The 22,293-nt window shown below is 34.7% G+C and overlaps 2 protein-coding genes across 2 annotated transcripts; one reads left to right on the forward strand and one right to left on the reverse strand.

Annotated features, from left to right (window-relative positions):
* Positions 1 to 9,897: 9,897 nt before the first annotated feature.
* LOC118276317 (uncharacterized) lies at positions 9,898 to 15,297 on the forward strand. The gene is made up of 5 exons (XM_035594578.2): positions 9,898 to 10,107; positions 10,495 to 10,720; positions 13,427 to 13,578; positions 14,012 to 14,173; positions 15,026 to 15,297. Exons 1-5 carry the CDS (start codon positions 10,038 to 10,040, stop codon positions 15,199 to 15,201), a joined length of 786 nt encoding a protein of 261 aa, XP_035450471.1. The 5' UTR covers positions 9,898 to 10,037; the 3' UTR covers positions 15,202 to 15,297.
* Positions 15,298 to 18,594: 3,297 nt separating this feature from the next.
* Positions 18,595 to 21,398, reverse strand: LOC118276283 (uncharacterized). Its single transcript, XM_035594536.2, has 5 exons — positions 21,267 to 21,398; positions 20,556 to 20,784; positions 19,997 to 20,148; positions 19,432 to 19,593; positions 18,595 to 19,116 (listed from the first exon to the last, which is right to left on the reverse strand). Exons 1-5 carry the CDS (start codon positions 21,331 to 21,333, stop codon positions 18,941 to 18,943), a joined length of 786 nt encoding a protein of 261 aa, XP_035450429.2. The 5' UTR covers positions 21,334 to 21,398; the 3' UTR covers positions 18,595 to 18,940.
* Positions 21,399 to 22,293: the final 895 nt, after the last annotated feature.

The raw sequence follows: 22,293 nt of genomic DNA on the forward strand, positions 1-22,293 counted from the left end.
GCGATTGGCCAGCTGTGTAGTTTTCGAAAAGTCGGTTCAAGTACGAAGGTCGCGGTGTCGAAGTTTGTGTACTTAATACTTTCGTTGTACTGCTGATGTGCGGACGTTGTTTCAAGTTTTTTTTTAGTCGGAAAATGCCGTGACCTCAATTCGGTATACCTAAGTTCTTGTATTTTTCTGGATGCCATTCTTTTGTGGTTTAAAAGAGGTAATTGTATAATGTCCACACACACATGAATACCATGAAAATACTAGGGAAATCACAAAGTCTACTTAACTACATAGAAACAGATTTTCCAGTTCATATTTCTAAGAAGACCTTGTAATTCTGAGCTGAGAGGAAACTTAGCTTCGCCTTTCATGGAACCCTTATCAGTATTTTAAGTGTATATTTATTTTACACTCTTTTCTACACAAGGCTTAAAGAAAAACGTCGCGTATCATTTACTCTTGACGTTGCGTAAACAGTAAGGCAACTTAGCGAAACGGGTTAGTACTCGTATGGTGGTTGCCGGTAACATATTACAAGTAATTGTGCAAGCCAACCTTAAACCCAACAGAATTACGGAATAATAATATTTTATCTTATACTATTATATTATTTATTTTTTATCAATAATCTGAAGAGGTTGTTTGTTTATTTTTTAGAGCGCGCTAATCGTCGGAACTACTGGTCCCATTAGAATAATTGTTATTGTGTTGGATAGTGCATTTGTCGCGGAAGGTATTAGAATATGACGCTATGATCCATAATAGTAGCAGAGTGGGTGAAACTGCGTCGAAGCGCTAATATGTTATAAAATGAAAATTATAGAAATTAGAAGTACTGTAGAATTTTGCAACAATGCGTTGCTGACTATGTGGAGATTATTTCACTACGCAATCACGTTTCGATAGACTTCCCACTTAAAAAATATGGGGCAATCAAATGGGGTGTTTTATATAATTATCCATATTATTTACCTATACCTACCAATTAACCAAGGCAAGCTGACGTAAAAGGTAAAATGATAATAGAAAAACCATTTCAAGGTCGTCACTAAGATGTCACTAGGTCTTTTTTTTTTGAGGGGGAAAATCATCCAATGACTTCTCCCGCCTTGGGCGAGGCGAGAGGGAGTGTCAGACTCTTACTGACTAAAAACCACCCCGTTCCTTCTCCTGATTTTCGAGCCGGAGCCCCGGTAAACCCGCTAGGTAGTCCGCAGCTCCGGATCAGGCATCAGCCCTACTGGGCCCCATCTGTGGTGGTCTGATGGCTCTTTGAGGCGCGCGCGGAACGCGACGCGCCGCACGCACGGGTCTGGGTCTGTTCGGGCGATGAGCTACCCTTGCTCGCCGGAGATCGTCCCGCGATCCCCGACGCCCAGAGTGTCTCGCGCGACGGCTGGGGCGTGAGGAGGTTCGTTCCCTCACGCGCCCCGCCTCCTCCTTAGCTAGCATGACTGCTTCGCAGAAGAAGGAGACGGCATCCCAATCCCTCTCGCTCCGCACCATGGCTTGAACCAGTGCCGGACGCGAGAGGTCGCCGTCGCCGACCACATCCCTGAGGAATGTCACTAGGTCTGTAAGAAATGTATCTGCAGAAAAGTTAAAATGGTAAATAAAATTATAGGAAAAGAAATCATTACGAATATAAACACAAAACAAATATGCGAAACCATGAACATTATAACTTTTGACCAATAGCGCAAATGTTGTTATCGCAAATGAATATTCGATAAAATGAAAATTATGTCAATCCATATTATACAAATTTTCTCAAACGTTGTTCGAATTAGTAAAAAAATTATATCAAATGTTATACCAAATAATGTATCATTCATCAATCTATTTCAGTTGAAGTAAAGGTGCGTGTTTGTTGCATTTATGCATTTAATCGTTTCAAGGTTTAGGAGCCTACGCTGTGCATCGCGCGTGCATTGCTTTGGTGTCGAAATAGTAAATAACTTTCATGATTCATCAATATCTTCGTACTTATTGGTATATTCTAACAAATATAGAGAAACCTGATGATGATATACCTGAAATATGTAGATAGATTTAGACCTTACCGTGAAGTGATAAGGTTGAAAATATTTGTCCGATTTGGTATAGCTTGATACGCTTGCGTCTGCACGTTACATTATATGGGATTTTCCAATTGTACCTAGTCGATGTTTAGAAATCGTATGATAATTAAGTGTATTGCACCATCACTGGAGACTGAGGGATAAAGGCAGGAAGATGTGGCTGATTGAGTATATGAATGTTTTTTAAATTCTTTTAAAAATATACTTTTTTACTTATCAAAGGTGTAATCAAAAGTGTCATTTATTTATTTCAATTATAACGTTCGTGAGACATACTAAATTAATGATTAGGATATCAGTTCATATTCATAAGCAGCACTTTAGGTAGCAGCGCGATTGTCGCCGCGTCGTGTCGCGCAGAATGCCGCTTATGAATATGACTTGAAACTAGTCGAGTTCCTCATCAAACACTTAACGTGAGTAAGCTGATAGCATAATAGTTTATTTCAACTTGTAACTACAATGAGATACACAAGAAAATAAGCGAAAAGTTATCTTGGTGTCTTCGTATTAAACGAAAATCAAAAGACGTTATTAAATATTTTTATTATGTAAATTAATCCTATTTTCGTGATCGATGAAGTAATCTATCATAATGAAATATGATTATACATAAATAGTAATTAACAACATGTGAGATTAACATTATTTCTGCTATTTATCTTTTGATTAATCTTCACTTTAACACGCAAACATGCATATCACTGTAATTACAAATAATGAATAATTTATCATTTTTCAGATAACATTAGTACCTTTTTTATGGGATAAGAGGTAAACGAGCAGACGGATCACTTGATGGTAAGCGATCAGCGGTATACGGATCACCTATTCAAACTTCAAACACTGACCTACCCCAATCATTCTCACAAAGAGACTTAACGTACGGACGTAACCAATTACTACCGTACATAAACGGTACTTTGATCAAACATTTTCTTTATAAAACTTATGAGTTTCTCACAATATTTACAACCTGGCTAAAATACAATTTATTTTTGTAATCTCCAATCATTGTAGGTAAACAAACTTTGATTATGAGTATAGTTTTTTATAAGTTAAAACTTTATATTTAACTAGCTCTACCAGTGGCTACGTCCACGTTCGTACATGTGTTATTTTAGACCATAATCTACGCCTGTTCCAAATTTCATTTCGAGCTCATAGGTAGACGTGCTCTATGTCGGTCATATCACCATCAGGCGAGATGGTGGCCAAACGCCATCCTATTAAGTACGGCATATAAAAATCCATACAGCCGTTTTGATGTGAAAAAGTAAGGAACAAATAGACATACATACAACCAAACAAACATTTTTATAATATTAGTATTCAGGATTTCCTGGAATTTTCTGAGAACTATAAACAGAGGAGATTAACTAGATTAGTTCTGTCAGCTTTCAAAGACAGAAGATATTGATTGAATAAAGTACGATATGAATTCTGAGGAAAGAAGATTTTTTGTTCGTATTAGCAGCAAGAGTAACATGTTCCTTTTAAGAAATATTAAAAAACTTGCAATTCATTATTATTATTTTTTTTTTGGTTTCCATTAACACAGAAAACTTTGCTTTTAATATTTCCTATAATAGACCTAACAAAAGACCACACCTCCATATTTCTATCTTTACTTTCAGAACTAAAGCTAATCCACAAGGCCATTAATAGCATAACACGTTATACGATGAAAATAGCAAACAGAAGTAGGTTAAACAAATCTTCTGACTAGTTGGAATTCGAGGATTTCGAGGTTTGTATACCATGAATGTTTATTCCACTATCTCTCTGTAAAGATGGTGGAATAAATAGGACCACTGAGCAGGTCCATTACATTTCGACGTTACTATGCTGTAATAAATGGAAACTCAATAACGATTCGGGAATAAAAGTACTCTGTTATGTTTAGTTCGGTTAATATTCTTAGTTTATTTATTAATGTTGCACAATAGGTACAGTATATTATCAGGGCACAGCAATTTGGCTAGCTATTAAAAACTATAGATAGTCATGAATGATTAACTTATCTATAGTTTGTTTAGTATCTACGATGAGGAAGGAATCAGCTTCAGTGAGAGAACCTACAAGATATTAAGGCACTATAGAAGGTGATAACTCCCACTATTTATTTTCAACAAAACGCTAAAGATTAATGTCAAGTTATAACTACCAATCGATATGTGAGGGATTGTTCACAAACTTGATGAGTGTGTCAGTGACATTCGACTCAACAAAACTGAATGAAATCCACCGATTCAATGCGTTCACCACCATGAATGAAACCTTTGAACGAGCACGATCTACTATCGGCTGCCAGACACACAAAAAATGTGGGTAAAAAGAATTTTGCAGTACGTGTAGTAAAATACTAGCTGAACTGAAATCGTCTGTATGGCATTCACATTAAGGACGATACACGTTGACGTTTGATCGCCTAATTTGAGCTTATTTGAACACTCTTTACAAATACGGCATTGCAATAGCTGCGCCGTGCCGCATGTCTGTAACATTTCTAGCCAACCTACAACATTACAGCTCTTCTGTGGTCAAGGTACATGGAGCTGTTTTCACAGAATTGAATACTTAATTTCTTTTCGAATTTGTTTGAAAATTTCAATTTTTTACTTTCGGTTTTCGTTGAAATATTTAGTTGTGTTATGCTGCTGTGAACGAGTACTACTTGTAGTTTCATTTAAGTCATATAGTTTTCTCCATACCGTACTTATATATAAGGTTAACGTTACGTAGCTTATATCAAAACTTATTTTTCCTTCATCCATCTTCATAGGCCTTCATTTCAAAACTAAGCAAGCATTAATATTATTTTCTGTATCTAATAATACTGAACTAAAATAATAAAAATAGACAATAAATCTGTTTACTTATTTCACAGAAATTCCATTTGATGTAGTATTTTACACGTAATAAACATGTAGGTAAGGTCTATAATAAAAGTTTATGGCTCGAACTGTCTTTGCTCCAATAATATCTATCTGGTTTATTTTTATGTCGACATGCCTGAGAGACTGTAAAACTACGAAATTATTGCTTTATTTATTATTTAGGCTGTAACGTTACATAACTAGTCTTGGGCGACCTAATTTTTGTTTTTTTAGGCGACGCAATGTTATTGTGTTAGAGTTACTCTTACCGCAGCTCTCAGAATCATTTAATGGTTTTTTTTATGAAATAAGCCGGTAAACGAGCAGACGGATCACCTGATGGTAAGCAATCGTCGCTGCCCATGGACACTTAAAACACCAGAGGCGTTACAAGTGCGTTGCCGGCCTTTTGGGGGTTAGGAATCTAAGGGTTGTTGGGACTTCGGGATTAGGAAGATTGGAAAGGGGGAATTGGGCCTCCGGTAACCTCACTCGCACAACGAAACAAAACGCCGTGTTGTTTCACGTCGGTTTTCTGTGAGGCCGTAGTATAACTGCGGTCGAGTCGGCCCATTTGTGCCGAAACATGGCTCTCCCACACTTAATTATATTATGGTAACTTAAACCAGTCCTTAGCAATTATTTTCAGAACAAATTCGTTATTAAAGCATAGTTTAAGTAATCATTAAATGTATCCACCTATACCAGAGAAGAATGATCATAATCCAAACAGAATGCCTAACGTCCTATAACAACGTGAGATATTTCAAAAAGATAATAAAAATATATTAAAAATATGGTATACTTCCTAACTTCATTTAGTACACTTCCATATGAAAAAACTGCTATGAAAATAGTTCAGGCGCTGTTATGAAAAAATCGTATATATTTTTAATAATCATGAGTACGACTGGAATTTTTGTTCCATCTCCTTTTTTCATCACCAACACTTTATAAAGTAGTACTTTATTATACAGAGTTAGTCTAAAAGCGTTGCAATTATGGTAATTGATAATTATTATTATATAAATGCATTAGTTAATACAGTCTAACACTGCCAAATTAGCCACTGTTATCTGGCTGTTCATTTTAACCATTGTGTATTTATAACCATTGCGGATAGTTAGTTAATGTTTTAATTGTTAGTAAACTGAAATATTTGCTTGTTGAATAAATGTGATGTTACTTTAATAATTGTTAATTAAGGAAATGTAGTAGTTAGAGCTGTATTCCTATTTATGTTAATATTTTTTTCAGATTTTTCTTCGATTATCCTATTAATATATAGAATAGAATCAGGTGTTAGTTTGTGGAGATTCATACATGACTCCTATCGCCGAATCGACTACTCCTGAAGATGCTCCGTGGAGATATGAAACACATGTCGAGTGTTTTGTTACGTGTCGTATGTGTGTTTATGTGTTACACCTCTGCTGCGTAAGCATTTAATTACGGGCGGGAGGGTGGTGCTGCACACCTCATTGTGAAAATACATCTACAAGCGTACTAAAAATATATATAATATGCTATTTTTAGTATCCTATAAATTCTAGTGGATAATAAAGTAAGCCACAATAACTGAATGTTGAGGAGGGCCGCTTTTGTAACGAAGCCTGTTTTAGTGATTTTCGTTGTTTTGACACAGGATTCGGCAACTATCGCCGCGTCGTGGGTCGCGAAAAAAGTGTACTCCTTTTTAAAAAGCCGGGAACGCACCTGTCACTCCTCTGGTGATGTGGGTGTCCATGGGCTGCACTTACTAGCCGGCGCGCCGCCCCGCTCGGGGTGATTCATCTGTTCTTTAGCCTCCTATTCCATAAAAAAACTTATAGGTACTGGGCTATATAAAACTATAACTTCACCTAGGTATTTTTCGCTGCCGTTCTAACGTCAACGACCATTTAAAGGCCAACGAAGTACGCCTGCAATGTTTATCATTTTATAAAACGCACGCTAAAGGCAATCATTATTTTACACACCGAGTTGGCAAAGGTTTATTTTGTAGGTAAATGTGTGTAATTATTTTATGATAGTTGTTTTAAAATTACCCATTAGTGCTTTAGTACTTTAGCTCTACAACTGCGAAACATTAAATCTAAGGACGGATTTGGTGAGCGGTGGAGCGTTTAAAATGTCATAATTTTAAATTACTCGTTGCCTATTAAGTACGTTATTTGAATGATTTTAATTGAGTTTCCTTTCATTTTATATTCCAGTAAATACTAAAGTCATATTTGATTTAAAAAGCCCACACATAAAACAAGAATTTACTTACAACTATTAAAGAATCTACTATTAATTGATTGGTGTACATATGTACTTATTTTATACTTTTCAAAACTCTGTTACTAATCGTAAACACCTGTAATTGGCGAATGTGGAAGGGAGATAATTAACCGGTAACCTCACTCCACGAAACACAACGCAAGCGTTGTTTCACGCCGGTTTTCTGTGAGGCCGTGGTATCACTCCGGTCGAGCTCGTGGCTCTCCCACAATTAAATAAGCTGACTAATTCCCTAAGTGACCTTTTATTCTTATCTTTCAACAACTATTTCTTTATACCTGGTGTAGCATAATATTATCGAGTGATCAGTTCACGTCATGATATTAACTAATCCAAACATAATATTCTATAGCTGCAGCTAGCTAACTATATGTTGAGTTATCGACAGGCTGTCCATTACAAAGTAAACACTAGTTAGCTACTATAATCCCCACTCGTAAATTAATAATGGATTTAATCGAGCGAAGTTAATCCTATGCAAGTGAACATTTAATACTAAACTATTTTGCTAAGTGTTAAATTAGTCTGACACTAACTGATGCGCGCGGCTTCGCTCGCGTGGATTTTGTGACTAATAAAAGTAGCTTAAGTTACACCTTAGTATATGAGCTGTCTGTCAATAAAAGTCCCGTCAAAATCGGTCCAGCTATTTCAGAGTTTAGGTAGAACAAACAGAGGCACGGGTATGAAAACACCACCGACTTCCTAACTCCAGGCTAATAATGGTCATTTTACTCAGAAAATATCAATATCACTTTTATACGACGGAGTGGAACCCGGGACACGTTGCACAGCAGCCGATCACCCAGCCACTATGCCAATCAGTAGTCGACTGACATTGACAATGGTACACATTGCTATGTAGGAAATGAGTTAATTTTATGTATAATTTTAAATTAAACATTCCCAGCGAAGTTTTTTTGAGAAATAAGTTAAGAGCCTGTAATGGTAGACAATTCGATAAATGGGGCTCGTAATACAACTGGTTAAAAGAAAATGTGACAGAACATGTATTTGTGGACCTCTGTGTGAATTAACTTCGGTACGGTAGCCCTGGTCATTAAACCAGATACATTTAAAAGAAATACGTAATCTAAAGTTCAATATTGTTTGTATAGAGCGTTTTGTGATTCGAATATTCTTTATAGAATTCAATGCTAAAACAGACATCAGTTCAAAGAAATATCGCCCCTAATGACATTGTTTTATTCAGTCAAAGCTTTTAAATCGGTTTTCTTAAATTTGAGGATTAGTTAAATCTGTTTTTAGTGCCTAAAATGGTGATTCTCTTTCGAGTAGACGCGAGATTGGCTATTTGCAAGATAAAGTAGGTAATGCGCTGAAAATTAACGTTTCAGGTACCTATTTGTTTCTTTAAATATATTTTTATGACGTAAACAGAATTCTTATTGTTTTTATTAGAGATTTTCTGGCAGAATCTTATTTATGTATAGGTATTAATACTGGTATAAATGAATTGGCCGAAATGTATGTTGGTGAATAGTATAAACGTAAATAACTAACGAAATTTTATAACTTTTCTTCCTAATTGCACTTATTATTTACAGGATATAGTTGTGAAGAAATATTTTTTAAATATTATAATTATTATATCGTTCATACAGTACAAAACGCCTGAAGTTAATTGGAAGCAATAAGTTGCAGTTTGCCAACAAGAAGAAATACAAAGTCGTTCACAGTGGGTAAGGGTTCACTATTCAATATTATTCATTTAATTAGTAAAATATTACTTTCCATATTATTACTCAGACTAATTATTTCATAACAGTTCGACAAGTAAAATCAATACAAACGACTATTTTACTATCAAATATTTTGACCGAAATGTAAAAAAAATAGTTTCTTCTGATATTTTGTAAAGTAACAATTGTATTAAAAATAAAAGTTTTGTAATTAAGTATAGGTAATTAGGTATAGACATTATTCGCCTTCCTTAAAGTTACAATATTTTTAACAAAATATTATATTTTAAGTGTTGTATTGTAGCTTTAAAATTTTAATACAACTGTCAGATTTTAAATTAGATGGTTGTATCATGTATGCCACTATTATTCACTGAGGTAATAAATTTACTGTACCATGCATCGTTTTGGTCCAGCGAGAATGCCCGGTTGGCTTTTCGAAATTCTGTGCATTTAAACATATATTGTTTTTTGTTATTATTATAATATTATACTTGCCTTTAATTGAAGAGGTTTCTTTTAAGTAAGGGGGCAGTGTTGGGCTGTAATCGAATTTAACAATTATTTTTTTAATGAAAAAATCCGGTAAACTAGCAGACGTATCACCTCGCTGGCCTTCTGGGGGTTAGGAATTTAATAGTTCTTGGGGAATCAGGGATTGGGAAGGGTAGTACTTGGGCCTCCGGTGACCTCACTCAAACAACGAAAGCGTTGTTTCACGTCGGTTTTTATGTGAGGCCGTGGTATCACTTCGGTCGAGCCGGCTCATTCGTGCCGAAGCATGGCTCTCCCACACTTACACAAATACAGCAAAAATATGTACCTTGCTGATAACACATCACGACTTGTGGATCTGTCGGACAAAGAGTAATTACACTTCATATACGTTTATCTCTTCCTCTATCTGCTTCCTTAAGAAATTAAAAACAAAACGAATCATATTTCGAATACCAGTTTGCGCAATTCAACCGTCATAGTAGGCATAGGTAGAGAATAATAGACGTACGTAATTTATCATTTAGTTTTATGATACCTCGCTTCAGTGTTCATGCAGTACGTTCTTCGTACATTCATGTTATACGCATAGAGGTTAAAAAATGATCTTCCAAAGAGTCACGGTGTTTTTTACGTTGTTCGTATTTTTCGTTTTTTGTGACACTGGTTTTGGTAAGTGTCCAATTTTTTTATTTATTTATGCAGCACTGTTGTTGACTGTGTTTTTTTTTCATTTGTTGTTATTTACAACAACTACTCGTAGTACTTTGGTGTAACCTTTTATGTCAATTTTTATTGGCATTGTAAAAAATATTAGTGCTCTTGACTACCTGTCATTATTTTTAGAGAAAAATAAAATATGATTTAATATATTTTATAGAGACCTAAAAACCTCAGGCTAATCGAAAAAAATGTGTTCTTTATTATTTGAACGTAAACATTTTTATTAATCCTTTGTAAGATATGTGAGTATTAGAGATTAGACTTCTTTGGAAAATCCTCACTGCATAACACGTAGGTACATGAACTGCAGAAATAATCAAAATAAATTTGTTCCAGTTGATAACCTTCCAAAATGTCACCTCAATGATGATGAATGTTTAAGAGATCTGTACGAAACAGTGATCAGGGATATTGGTAAGCATGGAATACCAGACCTGAACATTCCACCAGTGGACCCAATTCGTCTGACAAATGTAACTGTGTCTGTACTGAATATTATGAACATCACAATGATAGAAGGAGTTGCCAAAGGCATTAAAGACTGCCTTTTTGAAAAATTCAGGTAAGAATAGTTTGTTATGATGATGAATTAAATACATAATGATTATATCAATTATTCTGTCGCGGTACTAAGTTTACTGGCTTGCTAATAGGTCTTAATTATATTTCCAATATCAATAATCTTATGACTATCCTGTAATTTTTTTTTATCCGTAAAAAGCATCTTTCTTATACGAGTACTTTGTGCACTGTATTACCATCAATAATGTGTATGTGGCAGTCCAGTGTTGGCCATACTGCAACGCACAGCTTAGAATTTCTTAGGATGGAAAATAAATATTTCCTAAGTCTGACTAAGTGTAATATTAAACATATCCATATACGGTACATAAACTTAGACAGCATTCATTACCATTTTGTATAATGCAAAATGCATAAGCACCTCTATGAAAACACAACAAAATCATCTGAAGCATAGCATTATGACAGTTTTTTCTGCTTATGAACATAGTCATTATGGAAATCAAGTAGACATGACGTTGTTAGTGCCAAATGGAGTGAATCTAATCGTCCTCTTGAGTAGTGACCCTGCACTTAATAGCTGGTATGAGTTCCTTTGTTCTTGCTTATAGTAGAAACATATTTAGTTTAAAGGGCATATTATAGCAGACTTGTTTCGTTGGTCGAGTGGTCAAGAGAGACAGTCGAATAGGTACAAGAGCTAGAGTTTGGGCTAAAGGTCTTTCAAGTTTCCTATTTGTTGGTTTCTTGATATTGAGATTCTCAGTAGCTCTTTACTTGCAGGACGAAGTGAGAATGTCTATTTCTTATTGGATTTAAATTGTAGTGTCTACACAAGTATTTGACGAAACTTTTGTGTGCATGTATTAATTATTTAACCATGCGAATGCATGCATCTTTCACGAACAATAGGCGGCCTACAAATCACAAATCTACACTAATATTATAAAGAGGAAAACTTTGTTTGTTTGTTTGTTTGGTTGTAATGAATAGGCTCAAAAACTACTGGACCGATTTTAAAAATTCTTTCACCATTCGAAAGCTACATTATCCACGAGTAACATAGGCTATATTTCATTTTGGAAAAAAATAGGGTTCCGTAAGATATTTAGATTTTTCGGACACAAACTGAAAAAAATCAACCAAAGAAGTTACTTATTTTGCGTACGCTGCCTAAACTACAAAAGATAGAACCATAAAATGTTATAATTAATTGTAGATCTCATAAATATCTACAAAAAAGTCCGCGACACACTATACCTATCTATGTCGAGTGAGGCATAACAACCACATTTTTATTTAAAAACTTGAATTTTTTTGGACTACATTTAAACGCGTTTTTTTTTACTCATGCCTTATCAAAATAAATTATTTCATCAATAAGTACAGTTTATGTTGATAATATTTGGTCTTTGAATGATTAAAATTGGACGTTTGGTTTTGAAGTTGTGGTGAAATTAAAATATTACGATTTCTGCTGCACGGCCCGTTGCGAAGTGAACGTCGCCAAGGCCCCGTGCGCGTGCGGGAGAGGGGTGTTTAGATCTATGAGTAAGGTACCCCCGAACATTTTGATGAAATTTGGTACAGAGATAGAATAGACCCTGAAGAACAACATAGACTACTTTTTATTGCAAATAAATAGGGGAGAATGGGTAAAAAGGGGGGGGGGGTGAAGGTTCATATGGAAATTCGTCATTTTTAAAGCTGTTACAGTGAAACTTTGTATTTAGACACTTAATGGGGAACGAAAGATAACAGGCTACTATTTACTGCAAAAAAAATAGGGGAGAGTGGGAAATTCGTCATTTTTAAAGTTTCAATAGTGAAACTTTGTATTTAGACACTTAATGGGGAAAGAAGAAACATAGGATACTTTTTATAGCGAATAAAAAGGGTAGAAGGCGTATTAATTTTGACCACCAACCACTAACACAACCACGCGGACGAAGTCGCGGGCAAAAGCTATGCTTTTATATTACTAGGAAACAATGAAAACTGCCCACGTCCAGGGGCAACTTTAAATCAGCCTGTCGTTTTCGACGAATGCATGTATTCGTCAAAATTGTTAGGACTTAGTGATAATGTTTTAGCCTTGACAAAGAAATAAAATTTGATTGTCACTTTTGAATGAATTGTGTGAAAATGTAAATCAACTAGATATTCAAGATTTTGCTATGCAGCTGTGACCTTGATGTAAATTTATATGCATCAGTTCGAAGTCACAAAAGTAGATCGTTTTATCTATTTGAAATATAATACTAAAACTTGAATAATTTTGCGTGATTTATGTCAAAAAACAAATTATTTTTAGCAACATAAAACTAGTTGTCCATGACAGGTTTGGAAACTAGTATTTAATACGTGCATGTAGTTTATTATTTGTTGAAAACAAAAATTAAATAATTTACCGGAGTAGTGTCGAACTATGCATGTGTTGTTTTATCATTTGGAAAAAAAAACAAACAAATGCAGGCTGATAGTTTTATAATTTAGTATGGATTAATTTACGATTAGTAAATACTGCTAAGCCTTTCAATACTTTTATCAGAGATATTGTAAAAATATTTTTTTTAAAGAGTAACGATGTAGTTTCTTGCTCGTTCTTCTCCATTCGAAGCAACACTTTGGAACGAGCGCCTAGCTTTACTGACGAACAGACTGACGGACAATTCAATTTGATGTTTCAAAAGTGCCTAATTTAGGATTAGTTGAAATAAATGCTTTGACTTTGACTTTATTTCAGTATAAACATTACTTCAGAAATCGGCCATCAAGAGAACACATGTGATCTGACTATCAAAGGACATTACAAGATTGATACGACGAGCTCCTTAGCAGAAAACATTCTGGGAGGAATGTCAGTACACGGTGATGGGAATGGGAAAGTCAAAATTGGTAAATAATTTACATAATGTTTGTAACTACTTCCTACCAAACTTTCCGCAGTGAGTTGATGGTGCATATTATAAAGCGTTAGCTCCTGTTGAATTATTAAAACTATCAAAATTCATACATAAATATGATCTAAACTTTAATATTGGTACAATATTACCTATTGGTAAAGTATTGAAAATTTCTCAGTAGTAGTACGGAGTCTAGAATTATGGCAATAGGCTTACCCCTATTACAGGAGATGAGATCTTACATCTCACATTCTGATGCGAATATTATCTGTTAGACACTGAACTAAACATCTTATTTAATTCTGAACAAAAAAGCATACAGAAGTAAATTCATGTATTCATTACGTTATTGAAAATTTTACCATCAACATACTTTACGTGATACATCATTTTGTAATTCACACAAACCTATCCTTGTGTTTCAGACAAAGTGCATTTGAAATTTGATTTTCCTTTTTACGCCCAAAGGCGCGATGACGGCGAGATCTACATAAAATGCATTTACGACCTCATCAAGTACGACTATGAATTCGGAGGGAAAGTCACTTTCTTTGCCGATAATCTTTATGTTGGTGAACAGGAAATCAGTAAGTATAAAAATTATGTCATAAACATTTTAGAAGCTATAAAGTTTAAATAAATTGCGGTTTTTATTCGGTTTTCTAATGCAAATGCATTTTCCTATAATAATATAGATATCACTGTTTTAACAACACCAAGTTAAATATCACGTAGGTACATTGAACAATATAAAACTATAGATACTCAGGAAGTGATATTTTCTTGAAGTTTCTCTGATAATTAAAATCTACTGCTGTTAGTAATTTTGTATCACAAATACAATATCTTTTGTTCGTAATTAAATAATTTCACCTAAATTATTATTCAGTTTAAACCTTTTTGAATTTTCAATTTTCAAACACCGCATTACACACTAATATTACCTGAATAATTAGACAACATTTTTAAAATTCGTATGAGCATCATACTTAACAAAAACTGCAAGTCTTTGTTTAATTATTAAAATTAAGATGAAGTTTTCTCAGCTTCCTTGAATAGAATAAACAAAAATGTGTATAGAAGATAATTATTTCGAGATTAACGATGCATACAAAATATCGAAACTGATTGTAAATCTTATGAAAAACTTTGTTTGGTCTTGAAGGATTTTTTGGAATATTTTGAATTTTAGTTTAATTTTTGTAACCTTGATTATGTTACAAAATTTAGATTCACAAAGACTTCCTTGATATAATCTGAACTTAAGACTAAATTTATTAACGTTGTAATGCTTAGTTAAATACTCAATAATAGTACGTATGTATAGACATCCCTACATAGATATATTTTGACAATACATACATATCCAATAAATCATTCTTTTTTAAAATAATACATTTCAATATTGCTGTAACTTTAACTAATATTTTTATTTGCAGGCGCTTCTATCATACCGATGTTGAACGAAAATTGGCGTTTCGTGATGTCAGGTTTTGGTCAGCCATTCGTGGACAAAGCCATGGAGTTCTACTTCAGATTCGCTGGTTACTTCTTCGATAATATTCCTGCTAGACATTACATCATTGATGACCTGTCGCCTTATGCTAAACCCTAATTTGAAAAATTGTCCTCAATTTGGTTGTCAAGGTTGTACCTCAGTTTTGTTGTTAATTGACTTAAATAAAGAGTATTATGTATTAATTGTTCAATACGGTTTTGTTTTATTTACACATATAACGTAATATACTAATGCCTTTTAATATAAAAGAGAGAAGAGATTAACATCCAGTTTCCATTAACCATAATAATATGAGTCGCTAGTAAAAGAGATGGTGTCATTCCTGACTCCGTGTTACCTACTATGAGAATTTCGGAGACCCGAAAAGTCCCATTAGATAGAGAGAAAAAACATTTATTCCACACGCTAAATAAACAAGTGACACGTATAGTTTACACAAATATTTGTTAACACCTGAGATTTTATAAAATATGTTTATTCATAAAATGTAAATGTAAATATTCATTAGAGTAAATGTCAATGTTTATTAGAGTACATTTATGGTATGGTTGCTATATATTATAGTCCAGTCAATTTAGGAATTCACCTCGGAATTCGAGATACCCAGCTGTAATTTTGTATATACTTGTATATTGACCCCCTAAAACTTGTCTCAAAACCTACATATGGTAGGGTGTAAGCAACCCTTAAAATTCAGGGTCAAAGGGCCCAAAAATCGTTTTTTTGCGGTTTTTTCGAAATATCTCATTTCCTATGGGTTTTTGGTAGTTGTATTCAATAGCAATATTGTTAAATACAAAATTCTCTACAACTTTTGTCTAAACTTTTTTTTATACGGTGAACCGTTTTCGAGATAGAGGGCGAAGAGCGCGCGGTCACTGCATCTCTTCAAAAAAAATTTTTTTCGTCTAACCTATCCGTGATGGTTGTCTATGGATAGGACATTAAAAAATACGTCATGGTTCCTAAAACCATTTTTCGTCAAAATCAATCGTTTGAAAGATAGACGCTTCCAAAGTGGAAAAATGAGGTCTATAGAATGTGCCCTGCCCTCTAACTTTTAAAATAAGTAAATAAGAAAACTATAAAAAATATATGCTGTAGATCTTAATGGAAACTTTCAACGAAAATTGGTTTGAATGAGATATCATAATTAGTTTTTAAGAATTGATTAAAAGAATTGAGAAAGTGGAAAATTAAGTGTGTGTTTTTTTTTAAATGTATCAATTGACCGCGCGCTCTCCGCCCTCTAACTCGAAAACGGTTCACCGTATAAAAAAAAGTTTGGACAAAAGTTGTAGAGAATTTTGTATGCTACAATATTGCTATTGAATACAACTACCAAAAACCCATAGGAAATGAGATATTTCGAAAAAACCGCAAAAAAACAATTTTTTGGCCCTTTGACCCTGAATTTTAAGGGTTGCTTACACCCTACCATATGTAGGTTTTGAGACAAGTTTTAGGGGGTCAATATACAAGTATATACAAAATTACAGCTGGGTATCTCGCATTCCGAGATTCTTACCTAATTTTGCCTTATTTGACTGGACTATAGTTTAGAAAGCAAATTGAACGCCGGGTAAGCAAAGACGTGATCATCACCTTCTTTTTTGGTTACACAGCAAATTACCTATATTTTTGGGGCGAAAAACTGTTGTGTGTGGCAATCATCTCCCACAGAAACCACCATGGTGTAAGCATCAGCACCTAAAGTGGTACCGTGTCGTCTTACTAGACCAAATCCCAAGTCCTCACTCTGCGATGAGCGTCGAGCAATCTAGCGTACAAGTCATGAAGATGATTCTGTTAGTAATTAAGTGATCAGTGCCGCACATGAACCCCAACACCAGAGGAGTCACAGGTGCGTTGCCGACCTTTTAAAAAGGAATACGCTCTTTTCTTGAAGGTTTGAAGTTCGTATCGGTTTGGAAATACCACTAACGATAGTTCATTGCACAGTTTTGCTGATCATCATCTATATGATTACTGCGTCTCCATCTTCTCTGAGATCACTGTGTGCCGACTAGAGACTCCTATTATATATTCCTACAGGATTGCAATCTACTTGACAGAAATTTAAATTCTAACTAGTTAACTAAAATGACGTATAATTATAATATAGGTAACAATTAAAAGAACAATAATAATCTTGACAGATAATGAACGAAAACTTCTTCAAAAAAAAGGAAACCTTCAATTTTCATTACCGCTTTCATTATTTTTAAGTCAGATAATATCCTTTTTTTTTTTTTTTTTTTTTGAGGGGGGAAAATCATCCAATGACTTTTCCCGCCTTGGGCGAGGCGAGAAGGAGTGTCAGACTCTTACTGACTAAAAACCACCCCGTTCCTTCTCCTGCTTTTCGAGCCGGAGCCCCGGTAAACCCGCTAGGTAGTCCGCAGCTCCGGATCAGGCATCAGCCCTGCTGGGCCCCATCTGTGGTGGTCTGATGGCTCTTTGAGGCGCGCGCGGAACGCTACGCGCCGTACGCACGGGTCTGGTTCTGTTCGGGCGGTGAGCTACCCTTGCTCGCCGTCCGCAGGCCCGCACTTACGGTGGCCGGAGATCGTCTCGCGATCCCCGACGCCCGGAGTGTCTCTCGCGACGGCTGGGGCGTGAGGAGGTTTGTTCTCTCACGCGCCCCGCCTCCTCCTTAGCTAGCATGACTGCTTCGCAGAAGGAGGAGACGGCATCCCAGTCCCTCTCGCTCCGCACCATGGCCTGAACCAGTGCCGGGCGCGAGAGGTCGCCGTCGCCGACCACATCCCTGAGGACTTGGCGGTGGTCAGCCCACGCAGGGCACACCGCCACCGTATGTTCTACCGTGTCCTCCGGGCGGTCCTCACAGTGATGACACCCGGGCGTTTCCTCCCGCCCAATAAGGAACAGGAACCTACCGAAACTCCCATGTCCGGTAAGCACCTGCGTCAGGCGGTAGGTGAGGACGCCGTGGCGCCTCTCTAGCCACTCCTCAAAGAGGGGACTTACCGCTGCGATGACAGCGAGCCCAGCCCTCGGTTGCGACAGTCGTTGCTGCCATTCCGCCATGAGATCGCGCCGGAGCTCGTCCCGCCACGCACTGATCTGGCGCGGCAGTGGAGTTTCGCCCCGGCGACACGCGTCGGCGCGCAAACTGAACACGCGCGCGAGCACCTTCGCCTCCAAATCCCACGGCGGTAATCCGGCAAGGAGGTTCGCCGCCTCCCCGGAGATCGTGCGATATCCACGGATCACCCGGATGGCCATGACCCTCTGAGACGTGAGCAGCGCCCGAGCTGGCCGCCGCATCAGGTTCGGCGCCCACACAGGGGCGCCGAACATATATAGATAATATCCCTAAAAGCTTCTCCTAATTCCGAAAACTACTATACGGAAGACCGCATCAAAGTTGACTCAGCCAAAAGCGAGATAATCTTGCACAAACAAACATACATACAGGTCAAACTGAGAACCTCCTATTTTAAGTCGGTAAAAAAACGAAAACCATTAATTTATAACATTTTATTTCATATTGTAAAATATTATAAACTCACACAATTTAAAACTAAATTATAGTGTATTTTATAATAATAGCATATTTTATAATTCAACACCATTGTACAATTTATGTTCAATGCAATTTCAACCTTTTAGATCTTCGATAAAACAAACACGAAGCTTTGCATTTACATTTAATTATTTTATTCACACTTTGGTACGTTTTGGTTCTAAATTATTTAAAAATAGACGTTTTGGCCGCAAATTTAAATTGAGAAAGAATATATTGAACATAACCAAGTTTTATGTTTAAATCATAAAATAAACCAATATATTAGATTTTCTATTTCTGGTATTAGCTCTTAATGTAAGGAGACAAATCAGTATTATACAAGTCCTTGATTGGTAGTACATCAAGAACCTTTTGACCGTTACTAGTGAATAGTGTCATAGCCAAATCGACGACGGGTTTTCCTAGATTCTTTGCGATGAATTCCCAGTTTTCGTTTAAGATATTAGTCGTCACGGTACCTGAAAATGACAATGAGTTAGTAATTAGTATCTATTATAGTATACTATTTCAGTAGAAAATTTCGTTTCGTTATATGTATATATTTCGTTAATGTTTATCAATGGGCTCGTCTTCTCTTATTACATTAGGGGATTTATATCTCAAATGTTGAAATCCTCGAATAAAAATTATCCTATGTCCGTCTTCTAGTTGAAAACTACATCTCCATAAATTATCAGTCAAATTGATTTAGCCGTTCTATAATTATAAATAGTATGACTAACGCAAATTTATTTAAATTATATACTTATAGATAACAATAAAACTATACTCACTAATATCTTGCGATCCAATGAATACGTTGTCAGCTGCAAACGTTACTTTTTCCAAAAATTCAAAGGTATACGTGTTATCTTCTGGTTTCAACTTAAAACGAATGTCACCATTATCATTTTTTATTACCTCGTAGGCAACATCAACGTCCAGTTTGACTTTATCTGTAAATAAAATACTCTTTAGTAAAGATAAATAAAACAATCGAAAAATAAGTATGAAAAATATGCGTAGCACGAAAAATATGAAAGTTGATGTTTTGAGTTGATGACCAGTTGATATTTTGGTATGGGTTTTATGAAAATGAAGGAATATAAATTTCGATTGATAATTTCTATTGTCTACTCCCTAGTATGTATTTTGTAATGAAAATTCCCTCTTTTTCATTTATTAAAATTAACATAAGTAATTACAATGTAGTCAAGAGTCAGGTTTCTGGTTATCATACCAAGTGTTTTATACACTTGCCTGACAGTCTGACTAGAAGGGAATGTGTTAAAAAAAAAATTATTAAGTATATTATTATGTACGTTTTAGAGACTTTTGTTTGTAAAATAATGCACTTACCAATTGCAACTTTTCCTTGTCCTTCTCCATGGATATCAAGAGTTCCAATAAGAGCTTTGAGTACTGGTGTGACTTCAATCTTATACTTTCCTTCCACGATGAAGTTTTCACAAGTAAGACTAGCTTGGATATGCAGAGATTCTATGTCATTGCTGAAAATGAGAATATCAAGAAATTAATGTTAAGTTGGAATATAATGCATAGCTTACTAAGCTCAAGAGATCTAAAAGTAGAGTTATTCTGACACTCAAAATACTTTTTAAATATTTTTGGGAATTTTTTCCCTTTTTTTACATTTTAGCATCTGAATTTGGAAAAAGCTTGTGGTGTGTGGTAAAAAGACTATGGCCTTAGCCATAGTCTCGAATTACTCTAAAATGTAACTGACAAAAATTGGAGCTATAATTATAATAATATCTTGTTTCTCTCAGTATAATAACTTTAGTGGGACATACACAAATTATCTGTAATTAAAACAAGTAAGCCGAAAAATAAAATAAATATTAGTGTTTATAGAAATCTATATGTATAGAAATAAAAAGTAACAAAAACAACTTACTGAAATTTATTTAGAGCACATTTTTTAAATCCATTGACAGTTCCATCGATTATAGTAATGTTTATCATACCAAGAACAGATACCCGTTCATTTTTCAACACATAAGGGTCTAGTTTTGGCACACCTAGTTCTGGAATGCCATTATCTGTTGCTTCTTCTATTATACCAAAATACAAGCTTTTCAAACACTCATCGTCCGTGAAGTCACATTTTTTATTAAATTTTTCAACTGAAAAAGGAAAATCAATTAAAAACCTATTTAATATTAAATTAATAATTATATTACATTTATTACACTTAAGCACTATGATTCTAAATTATTCTATACTATTTTGGACAAGTAGAAAATGATTTTAAGATGTCGTCAGTCGATTGATTGCAAGTACGATTATCAGACTATGAATCGATACATGTGCGAATTTTGGTTTGAGCAAATCACATCACATCAAAAAGCATCACAGGGATTTACGAGATTACTACCTAGTGTTTTTAATCTCCTTTAGTGTTGAAAATAAACTGTAACTAACAACATAAATTTTAAATTTAAATAAAGAAATAACTAGTTTTTAAAATGTCTTCGATTGTTTTGCGGTGTATATAGTAAAACTTCTGTACATCTGCCTACAGATTCCCGAACAAATAGGTTGTTAAAAGCTAAACATGATAAAAATCCCGTCTTAACTTCTAATGTTATTGTCAAAAGCTACTTACAAATTGCTACTGCGTTGCATAAAACTAAAATGGCACTACTAAGAATAATCACTTTTGATTGAAACATTTTGGCACCGTTTAACCAGTGTAGAACTAATCTAATGATAATTCACTGAAGCTACTGAATTTATATAGTTTGAAGCAGGTGGTTGATGAATTCACAATTAATATTTTGGCAACTAGTGGTTCCGCAGATAAATAAAACATCAAATATGTTATCATGGCTACTCTATTGTTTGCATTAAATGGGTAAAACATTTTTATATGACATTTTATGATACTTATTCATATTTGTGCAAAGCAAAATGCCTGAATATTATTATTAATTTAATTTGTATTGATCGATATCAACAATCTTAATTTTAAAATATCAGAAGAATAGAACATTTTCTTTGATTTTAATATGCAATTCAATTTTTTTTCAATGAGCCCGTTAACTTAATCAAAATTAATTACACAAAACTATTGTAAAACCTTACTGAATCCAGTTATAGAGATAAAATTCAGTACAATGTGAATAATAAATTAGACAAATGTTTCTTTGTGTTGACTGCACATTTAAAATCCAGTTGGACCACTATTTTTTTCTGTATGAAACAAGAACTTTTAAAAATAATACGTCAGTTTCAAGACAAATATAAAGTAATGTTTGGTTTTTGTTATAGTTTAGTATTTTTTTCCAGAAACTGGTATACAGTCAGACTAGTTTTTTGGCATGCAAGTGAGGAAATAAAAACTGACTCCACGAGAAACCTTAAATGTTACAAATAGAATATTTTATTAAATTTATTAAAATTATTCATTTTTAAAATCTTTAAAAACAGGGAACCGCTTTAAGTTTTCTTTACCGCCTACATCGAAAAAAAAAAAACAGAAATAAAAAGAATCATACGTGACATAATCGCGCACAAATATACATACATAAACGTAGGTTAAATGGAGAACCTCCTTTTTTAAAGTCTTTTAAATTAACATCATAATACAGAATACTTCAAATTACATTTATAAAATTCTGAGCTTACTTGTG

This window comes from Spodoptera frugiperda, chromosome 31 (genome assembly GCF_023101765.2).
Source record: "Spodoptera frugiperda isolate SF20-4 chromosome 31, AGI-APGP_CSIRO_Sfru_2.0, whole genome shotgun sequence".
Classification (NCBI taxonomy): Eukaryota; Metazoa; Arthropoda; class Insecta; order Lepidoptera; family Noctuidae; genus Spodoptera; species Spodoptera frugiperda.

Coding starts and splice junctions, on each gene's coding strand:
- LOC118276317 (XM_035594578.2), top strand. CDS start 10,038: ATGATCTTCCAAAGAGTCACGGTGTTTTTTACGTTGTTCGTATTTTTC. Junction 10,108..10,494: donor TTTTTGTGACACTGGTTTTG/GTAAGTGTCCAA, acceptor AATTTGTTCCAG/TTGATAACCTTCCAAAATGT. Junction 14,174..15,025: donor TGTTGGTGAACAGGAAATCA/GTAAGTATAAAA, acceptor TTTTATTTGCAG/GCGCTTCTATCATACCGATG.
- LOC118276283 (XM_035594536.2), bottom strand. CDS start 21,333: ATGTTTCAATCAAAAGTGATTATTCTTAGTAGTGCCATTTTAGTTTTA. Junction 20,149..20,555: donor TGTGCTCTAAATAAATTTCA/GTAAGTTGTTTT, acceptor TCTCATTTTCAG/CAATGACATAGAATCTCTGC. Junction 19,594..19,996: donor ACAAGGAAAAGTTGCAATTG/GTAAGTGCATTA, acceptor TTTTATTTACAG/ATAAAGTCAAACTGGACGTT.